Source organism: Phocoena sinus, chromosome 12 (genome assembly GCF_008692025.1).
Source record: "Phocoena sinus isolate mPhoSin1 chromosome 12, mPhoSin1.pri, whole genome shotgun sequence".
Classification (NCBI taxonomy): domain Eukaryota; kingdom Metazoa; phylum Chordata; class Mammalia; order Artiodactyla; family Phocoenidae; genus Phocoena; species Phocoena sinus.
In genome coordinates, this window is record NC_045774.1 from 2,935,654 (window position 1) to 2,945,559 (window position 9,906).

Consider the following 9,906-nt stretch of genomic DNA (forward strand, 5'->3'; position numbering starts at 1 on the left):
CCCACTCTCACCTTCCGCGAAAGCAGAGACCAGAACCCACAGAAGTGGAGCCACCTCTCGGGTTACACTCAGTGCACGCACAGACCTCGTCCTCAAAGTCCTGCTTGGATAAGGGGGGAGCGAGGAAACATCCCCAAAGGGGTCGTTTGGTTGATTTCGGCCTATTATCTCCCTCTCGGGGCGCTGGATGGGCCCGTGGGCAGAGACTCCGAGCGTGGGCCCTCCCTTTCCAGACAGGTGAGGGCTGCGGAGAACAGGGGACGCCGGGTGGGGTGATCCATGGTCGTGGGTGTTAGCGGAGTCACCTGAAGCGCCGCGGGCCGAGGGACGTGTCGGGACGGGACCGGGCTCGGTGGCGGACTGAGCCTTCGGAGGAGCGGAGACCAGCCCGACCCGGGCTAGGCACAGGGCGCGCCCTTAAGCGTGGCTGTGCGCGATGGTCGCTGGCGAGGGACGCACACAGGCTCGGGCGCAGGTGAGACCGCCGTGCGACTCCTGGCTGGCACACCTGCGGGGTCCTGGGTGCGCTGAGAGACAGAGAGAGAGAGAGAGAAATTGGAGGGCCCCGCGCGCGAGAGTTGTGGAGCTTCGCGGGCAGCCGGGCAACTCCTCGGCGAGGTGCGTGCGGGGCGAGCTCGGGAGCCCTGCCCGTCCATCCCCACCCCGTCCGTCCCCCATCCCCTCCCGGCCTTCGGGGCCAGCCCGGCCGCTTTGATGGAGGTGCAAACATTTGGAAGAGGGCGGAGGTGTAGGCGCTGGGCCGGGGCTCGCGGGGCCTGGCTCCGGATTTACAGAAGGCAGGCGCGGGAGCCCATTGTTGGCCCCCCGCCTCCGCGGCGCGCCCGGCTGAGTCTGATATGGCCGCTCGCGGCCAATGGGCAGCGGCCCTGGCACTTCAAAGGGCGCGCGGCCCAATCCGCCGCGCCCCCTCGGCGGCTCTCGAGGCTCTATTTATGCCGAGGGGCGATTTTCTCTCCCCGGAGACCTCCTCCAGTAGCTCCTTGCGGGAGTTCAAGTGGAATAACCTTCCCCCCACCCCTTTCCCCCGCCCCTCCCCCCCGGATCTCTATCCTCGCCCTCCTCCCAGGTCTGTGCTGGCACCCGGGCGCCGTCGCAGGTCTTGGCCCGAGCGGCCCCTCTTCCTGGAAGAGCGGCCGCCTACTGGGGCGAAGGTGGCTTTCGGGTAGCAAGTCGGGGCTTCGGGGGGCGGTGGGGAGGGTCAGGCGGGAGGATGAGCTCCCCCGGCACCGACGGCGCGGGGAAGAGCCTGCAGTACCGAGTGGACCACCTGCTGAGCGCCGTGGAGAGCGAGTTGCAGGCGGGCAGCGAGAAGGGCGACCCCACGGAACGCGAGCTGCGCGTGGGCCTGGAGGAGAGCGAGCTGTGGCTGCGCTTCAAGGAGCTCACCAACGAGATGATCGTGACCAAGAACGGCAGGTAGGCGCGCACCAACCCGGCGTGTGCCACGCACTCGGGCGGGCCGGGCAGCCGGGCTGCAAAGTTCCTTACCTTCCAACACTTTCTCCCGGTCTTTTTGCTCATTTCCGCTCAGACCGGGGGACAGACCCTTGTGGCCCCTAATTGTCCCTCTGGGACTTCTTCGCGTAATCCTCACTTCTGGGCATGAGGGTCTCCCGGGGGACTCCCCCGAGCCGCGCCTCGCCCACGCTCGCCCCGCGGGCTGGACCCGGGTGCTGCAACCCTCTGCCAGGTCCTCGCCCTGCCTCTAGAGGCCGGGGGGGGGGGGGGCGGTGAGGGTAGTGAGGAGGGCTCCTGTGGATCTAGGAGAGTCCTGGGAAGGGGGGCGCTCGGGCGTCCCCTTTGTAAGTTCCCAAGGGGGCTCCTCTTTGCTCCAAATGCAGATGCCCCTGGCTTCTTCGTTCTAACGGGTCAGATCCGGGGTCCTCCAGCTGCGCTCCTTCCTTTCCAGGAGGATGTTCCCGGTGCTGAAGGTGAACGTGTCTGGCCTGGACCCCAACGCCATGTACTCCTTCCTGCTGGACTTCGTGGCGGCCGACAACCACCGCTGGAAGTACGTGAACGGGGAGTGGGTGCCAGGGGGCAAGCCTGAGCCGCAGGCGCCCAGCTGCGTCTACATCCATCCCGACTCGCCCAACTTCGGGGCGCACTGGATGAAGGCGCCGGTCTCCTTCAGCAAAGTCAAGCTCACCAACAAGCTCAATGGAGGGGGCCAGGTAGGTGTGATGGGGTGCGGGGACGGGGCGGCGGACGACGCGAGGAGGGGCCCCCGAGAGTCTGCACCTTGTCCCCGGGGAGCCTTGCAAGGGCGCTGCGCGCACGGAGATGACATCTGCCTTCCTCGGTTCAGCCTGCAGTGTTGTTTATAGTAAACTGACGACGGTAACACCAAGGCCTGGAGAGCGGGGAGAGGGCTCAAAGCCTCCCCTTTGAACGCTCAGGCAGATCTCAAGTTTGGGGGAACTTTTGCGTCCTAGCCCTCAACTTTCCTAGGGGTAGAGAAAATACCAGTCTTGATGGTAAACGGTCGCTTTAGCGCTGAATGCGTCCACATATTTACTGCGTGGAGTCTGAACAAACTTGTAAATCTGTTCTTTTCTACAGAACGTCTTTACTTGGGGATTGTTACTGGGAGACCCGGTGTTCCCGTAAGCTGCGATCTCGCTCAGGCATTTAAAGCTGTCTGCAGTTGCCCTGGAAGCCTTAGAACTTTACCGGGTCAAAGCATTTCGTGATGGGCATTCATTGCCTTCAATGGCGTGCAGCATGTCACATCCCTTTTCCAAACTAGTGGTGAGAGCAGCACCCAATGGGAAACCTACCAACTTCAACAGGAAAGACGTTTTCCTGCGAGCTGCAGGATTTTCTGCATCTTGGATGTATTTTTCTCCTCCTCAGCAGGACAAATGGATGTTTTCTCGTCTTAACGGTAGGACTTTGATGATCACCATTCCCGTGTTTATGTCTCTCAGATCATGTTGAACTCCTTACATAAGTATGAGCCTCGAATCCACATCGTGAGAGTTGGGGGCCCGCAGCGCATGATCACCAGCCACTGCTTCCCGGAGACCCAGTTCATAGCGGTGACCGCTTATCAGAATGAAGAGGTGAGAGGGGCGCGGGCAGCCATCGGTCTGGCGAATGCTCTGCGGGAGGTTCCCGGGAATGCCAGGAGCCTGTGTGATTATTGTACTTTTAGACTGATAATTAGTGCCCTTTCAAGTAATTTACCGTAACTATAAAATTGGAACAGCGGGAGAAAAGTTTTAAAATAAGTGGTCATTCAAGCACTTTCCCCTTTAGTTTTCCATAAAAGTGTCCACTACTAAAGGCTCAAAATGAAAAGATGAATAAAACATTTAGGTTAAAGGACTGTAAGAATTTAAGAACAGGACTTCAGAGAAAGGGGGGGGCTCTCCTTACTCTGGGAATCTTCCTAAAAGGGTTGGGGGCATCCCTCCAAATCTGTGGTGTGAAGAGTCACCTAGATACAGAATACAGTTCAGTGCCTGTAAATCCATATCGGAGTCTGACCCCAAAGTGTAGGCGGTTTGTGATTAGCTGGTCAAGGTGTCGCTGGGTGTTGACTGCCAGCTAGAACCAGTCACTATTCCCAAGCGGACCCTGTTTGTCTGGTTGATACACACAGCATATGGTCAGCAAGAGGTTAAACGTATTGTGAATTCCACTCGGAAAGTCAGCCTCTAAAAGCTTTCCGTAACTGTGCTCTTCTTTATAAAACATGATTCCTCGGCTACCTCAGGTCCAAATAGAAAGACATACCGGGAAATAAATCTGATTATATTCGGATATTTAGAGGGGGTGCTGGTGGTCCCTGATTTCTTGGTGCCCAATTAAATCCTCTGGTGAATGAACAACGTACTAGTAAACGCAACTTCTTGTTTTTCAGATCACAGCTCTTAAAATTAAATACAATCCATTTGCAAAAGCTTTCCTTGATGCAAAGGAAAGGTGAGAGAATTCTAACTATACCCTTTGAGCAAAGAAGTGTGCAGAAAGATGAACTATTGCTGCAAATACTGTGTTCTGAATGTCCTCCTTGACAATTCGCTGCACTTCTTTGGCAGAAGCCATCACAAGGACGTGATGGAAGACCCTGGAGACAGCCAGCAGTCTGGGCACTCCCCATGTACGGTTTGTTGCGCTCTGGCCAGATGTACCTCGTTTCAGGGGCTAGCCTGCGGGGAGCTGGAAGCTGGGGATGGAGCAGACAGAGCTTCTGGGTGCACTTGGGGAGCACATTGCCCTTTGCTGTGCGAGGCACCTGGCCCTGTGTGTTGATGCTGTTACGAATGGTCCTCAACCTACTGGCCCTCAGCCTCTGCTCCATCTGGGCTTGCGGATGCTCCCCCAGCCCACAGGACTCCTGACAGAGAAGCCTGGGGAGAATTCACTGGGGTTCTTTTGCTGTGCTTCAAGGCAGCTCCAACCATAGCCTGGATGGGTGTTTACACCCTGCTGTGTTGGACAGGAGGAGAGCCCGGCTCGTATCCACTTTGAGATGGTTTCTCTTTTTGTTAATGACTGAAAACTGGAGGACCATGTTTGGGACGATGCTTGTGATCACGTGTGGTTTTCCCCTTAGCCTGCTTCAGTTCTGGGAATGGCCCATCAGCTCATGCTGGAAGCAGTGGGGCGTAAGATGGGAAAGTCTGCTTTAAGTCTAGCTTCCTTTAGGAGTTCCATGAGCCAGCGAAGTGATGCCGTCTGCAGCAGAGCCTGTTAGGAGGAAGGGCTGTGTCTAGCCCTCCTCTCCACGCAGGGAGGGGACCCTGAGAGAGGAAAGTTAGTGTTTGCTGCCCATTTCAGGAGTCTGGACGAACCAGCATGGCACCCTCCTCAAACTGCGTGTGTTTCTTTCTTTTTCTATTTCTTTCTTCCTCCCTCCCCCCTCCTTCCCCGCTCCTTCCCCCCTCCTTCCCCGCTCCTTCCCCCCTCCTTCCCCCCCTCCTTCCCCCCTCCCTCCCTCCCTCCCTTCTTGTCATCTTATGGACTAATTTAACAAACAGCTCTCCTAAGTGGCTCACTTGGGCTGCCGCGTCATAGAGCAGAATATGAACAACTTCTTTGGCAAGTGATGGAGCCCAAACTTTGTGGCCACATCTGGACCTTCCCCTCATTTGAATGTTGTCTGAAGAATTGTTTGTAGTTTGGGAATTGGAGCCAGAGTTGTCGTCCTCCTAGTGCATTGTTTTTCTGATTTCTTTTTTAAAGTTAAAAAGGAAATGGAGAAGAAATTGGAGTTTTAAAGGAGGGCAGGGCAATGTTGGAACGATTTTCTGATTGATGTGTAAGGCGGGGAGAGTGTGGGCCTAAAGCAGGAGAAAGGTGAGCAGAACATGGGTGCCCCTCCAGCCAGGACAGTAGCCCCTCCGTGCGACGCTGTGGGGTGGGACGAGGGGGATGAGGGCCTCCGCTGCACGGCTCGCCCTGTGTGTCCTGAATGCGCCTGGCTCTGAGTCTGAATTCTGTCTGTTTTTACATTATATTCAAGCTCAGAAGGTAGGCCCTGAAAGCTAACCTGCTTGGGGGAACGGAACATCCCGTAAGAGGCTGGGAGGATTCTGGGGGTGTTTTGGAGGCTTCAGGCTTGGCTGAGGTCGGGGTCAGTCTCCCAGGGTTTCGGCTGTCCTGTGGGCTTAGAAACCTTGGCCAGCCTGAGGCACCTGAAGACTCCGCTGGGCCCTCGGTGTTCACGAATCCCGAGCAAAAGACCTGCCACTTCCTGGCCTCTGCCCTCCCGTCTTTTGGTAGTTTTTGTTTGTTTGTGTGTTTTGGGGTTTTTGGGGGCCATGCCGCTCAGCCTGTGGGATCTTAGTTCCCTGACCAGGGTGAACCTGGTCCTGGGCAGTGAGTTCGGAGCCCTAACCACTGGACCTCTGGGGGCTTCCCCTCCTGTCCTTTAAATAATGGAAATGGTGCAAAAGTCAGGCACTCAGCATTCTTCTCTCACAGCAGGGGGGTGGTTGATTCCTGGAACCAGCACCCTGTGTCCACCTGCCACCCCTCACCCTCAGTTTGGAGGCCCCCTCTCTCTTCCCTCCACGCACGGCTGTGAAAGGTACCCGGCCCTGAGGAACCACCGCCCAGCCCCCTACCCCAGCCCTTACGCACATCGGAACAATTCTCCAAGTAAGTCCTGAGCGGAAGCAGGCCCGGGCTTTGGGGGCGGCCGGAAGACCTCTGGAAAGGGAAAGGCAGTCTGCAGGGCTCCAGAGCCTTTCCCTTTCATGTCCGTGTTACTGCTGGCTCGACCACAGAGACGTCCAGTCCAGGGGGCCTTTGGGGCTGGATGTGGCCTTTGTTGCTCCAGCGTTCTTGCTCCAGGACTGTGGGCCCATGTCTAGGCGCCCAGGTTTGGATATTTTATGAACCCTTCGAAAGTGATGATGTCGGGCCAGCCAAGCACTCGAGTTACTAGCTTGACTGACACACGTGTGTTTCTCCAAGTATGGTACCCGGGTCAGCAGCCCCAGTATCATCTGAAAAGCCCCCAGATTTACAGAATCAGAAGCTCTAGGGGTGGGCCCAGCACTTTGTGGTTTAACAAGCCCCTAGGCGACCCTGGCGCAGGCTTGAGTCTTGTGATCAGCGGGCCAGACCATGAAGATCCCTGGACCTAGTTCTCTCTAACACCATGGATGCCCAGACTTCATTTTGTCTGGCTCCAAAAGGAGGGAAAAAGCGAATGAACACCATAAAACAATGAAGCAATTCAAGCTGATTTGAAATGGAAGGAGCTTATTTGGGGAGGAAATAGTTGTCCAACCAGAGGCTAGAAGATCATATTTTAAATTTTGCCTGGTTTCTAAAGCCCTTTTAATTCTTAAGAAATAACCCTTCGGGGAAGAGGCAGGATAAAATTGCATTGATTTTATTTTTAAAGGTAATTAGTCCTCAATCATGTGATTGTAGGATTCCATCTCTACAGGGCAGCTGTTGACCTAATGATAGAGAAAAAGCCTGGGTACTGGAATATATTCAAATATATACATTGGACAATAAGTATTAGCCTCTGATGACCAGTTTAGCAGGCTAGTGGACTGTTTTCTCTACTTAATATCGCGCACATTTTGTTTTCAACGTTGGGTAGCTCCAGCTATTGGTAGTATTTCAATGCACTTTGTCACTCTCGGAAGATCCCGTCAGTAATGACACTTTCTTACGTCCCGTAGCGTATTCTGACAGTTCATCTGCGTGTTTGTCCATGCTCCCGTCCCACGACAATTGGTCCAGCCTTGGAATGCCTGCCCACACCAGCGTGCTCCCCATGAGTCCGAATGCTGGTTCTCCTACGGGCTCTAGGTAACGTATGTCTGGGGAATGATGCAAACTGTCCTGGGAGTGCCTATGACTTCATGCCATCTCATTCACTGGCCTCTATTCTGCCCTTCACTTATGGGTGTTGGGTTTTTGTTTATAACTTGACCGTTTAGCCAGGTGTGTCCGGGGGCCCCAGGTTACATGAATGCTGTGAGTTCCTGCTTCAGCCTGTTCTCTGGGAAGGCCAGTTGTTCCCTCAGGCTGGATGGGAGCTGGGCTGTGATGCAAGGGAACCAGGAACCCTATCCTGGCTTTGCTGTTTACTAGTTCTTGTGATGGACAAGTCTCTTGAGCCTTGTTTCTTCAAGAAAAGGGCACTAAATAACCCCAGCCTCAGCCTGTCTTTACAGGGTTATTGGGGTCAGTAGGTGAATTTTGCAGAAATGTTTCCAGAACCTTCTTTGACAGGCGGATTTAAATTAAGGAAATAACTTTGTTGGATTTCTGTGGATATAGAATCAATGTTCTTAACGTATATGCTGGGTAACTTGTAAAGAATGATGACTATTTTCTTAACTCGAAAATTATATAGAGGGAGACTGGCTTAAAGAAATCAAGCCGGTCGGTAAATGTAGTGCATTTCTTCATAGGATTATTACAATAGAGAACTAAAATAACAAAGCTAGAGGTCAGTCCACATTTTCTAATGAGGAAATGGGCTCAAAGGTATTAAATGATTGGACAAGTTGGCTTACAGCAGACTGAGTCTGTAGACAAGGCATCTTGACCTCAAAAGCAGAACAGTTTCTGTGTATAGAATATCGCTATTTGCCTAAGATCTTAATTCTTTATTTTTAGGAAACAATTCCTTTAAAATAAGAATCGAATTGTCTACTGTTAAAAGTAAAGCAAGCAATACATAATCCGTGGGCTCTTCCAAGGCTCTGAAGGCATCTAGAAAACTGCTGTAAATTGGATGATCTGTAGGTTACAAAGGGCCCCCCCCGCCAGCCCCGAGGATGTTAGACGTTGTCACTGTATCTTGGAGCCTTGTTTCTCTGCATCTGTAAAATGGGGATGGTAACCTACCTCACTTAACTCAGGCCTGTTTGCACGTTCAAATGCATCTGAAGTGCAGGACATGGCTTGGTGAACTGTATAGCCCGTGACAGCGTACAGTCTCATTATTCATTTATAAAAGGATTCTACTATAAGAGAGAGACATTTTCCTGAAACAAAATTGTAGCCTAATGTAATGCTCTGCAAGCCTGTGTTCCCAGACTGGGGGTTTCATACCCATTTCCAATTCCTTCTTTCAGAGATGGGGAAACAGAGCCTCAGAGGTGGTCACAGAACAAGCCTAACGTGATAAAGCTAATTAATTGGGGTTTGCTTCCGGGTCTCACTGCTGGTGCACTTCTTTCTGCCGTGGGTCAGGCTAACTAACGCGTGCTGAGACGTGCTGCCCGTACAGCATCCACTGGATGCTCACCACTCGGTGTTTGAGAAGCCTGTGGTCTCCCTCGAAGGAATCACTGCAGGGAGGGGGGCGTGCTAGTTAACAGATACTTAAACACATCCTCTGAAACATCTGATTCAGTATATGTGAGAATTTTGGATTCTGAACGTGAGCAAAGCTGGAGTGTTTTGCTCTGCCAGGAGCTATGTCTACGTCAGCAGCCTTTGTGACTATTGATTTTGTCCTGATGATTTTGTTCATTGTTAATACGTGAGACAATAACTTCTATGCACGTCAGAGTGTGCTTTAGTAACACAGAGGAAGTGGCCCGTTTGAAAGAAAGCTGCCATATAACCCACTTACCAGGAGTGGGATTTGGGGGGCTTGTTTTCCCCTCCTGCAGCTGATCTGGAGCCCCTTCCCAGGTCTCTGACTTGTCTGTTTTTCCATTTTTCCATTTCAGTCAGTACCCCAGCCTGTGGTCCGTGAGCAGCGGCACCATCACCCCCGGTGCCCAGGCGGCAGGGATATCCAACGGGCTGGGAGCCCAGTTCTTTCGAGGCTCTTCTGCCCACTCTGCCTCTCTCGCCCATCCAGTCTCCGCTCCCTCCTCCTCGGGATCCCCACTGTACGAAGGGGCCTCCTCGGCCACAGATATTGCTGACAGCCAGTACGATGCCTCCGCCCAGGCCCGCCTCCTAGCCTCATGGACGCCCGTGTCACCTCCGTCCATGTGAGCCGGAGCCTGTGTCTTAAAGATGCAATGACTTTCTCGTGGCAGCAAGTCTTGGCTTGATTGGTAGGCTCACGGGGAGGGGGAAGGGAATAAGGCCTTAAAATAAATAAGAGGAGAATACACGTTCGTTCGAGAGCCGCACTGACACCACCTTTGTTCACCCTCGGTGGTGGCAGTGCCGTCCCGGGTCCTCGTGTGCTGCAGGTGACTTCAAGTGTGCAAGCAATGCAGTTGGTCTAACTCGCCGTGATTCACAGTAAAAATGACTTGCTAGCATGCAGAAATTTTGTTTCTCGTACAGCACGTAGGTGACTCTGGCACATCCATATGTAAACTCCACTGGTCCTACTCTAGTGAGATAAAAAGCACACTTTTAATTCTCTTCCCTGTTGCTTTCCAGTAGCCTTCAGGTCCCGTTTGCGGCAGGGGTCACAGTTGGAGCTGAGCT

General features: G+C 53.5%; 1 protein-coding gene across 3 annotated transcripts; it reads left to right on the forward strand.

Moving 5' to 3' along the window:
- The first annotated feature begins 1,231 nt into the window (after nucleotides 1-1,231).
- TBXT (T-box transcription factor T) lies at nucleotides 1,232-9,459 on the forward strand. Of its 3 annotated transcripts, none has more exons than XM_032651548.1 (8): nucleotides 1,232-1,437; nucleotides 1,931-2,195; nucleotides 2,952-3,086; nucleotides 3,890-3,951; nucleotides 4,068-4,129; nucleotides 5,956-6,132; nucleotides 7,176-7,305; nucleotides 9,186-9,459. In XM_032651548.1, the coding sequence occupies exons 1-8, from the start codon at nucleotides 1,232-1,234 to the stop codon at nucleotides 9,457-9,459; spliced, it is 1,311 nt and encodes a 436-aa protein (XP_032507439.1). The 3 variants fall into 3 exon arrangements, with proteins under 3 accessions (XP_032507439.1, XP_032507441.1, XP_032507442.1); XM_032651550.1 differs by having other exon boundaries at nucleotides 5,959-6,132; XM_032651551.1 differs by lacking the exon at nucleotides 5,956-6,132.
- The last annotated feature ends 447 nt before the right edge of the window (nucleotides 9,460-9,906 follow it).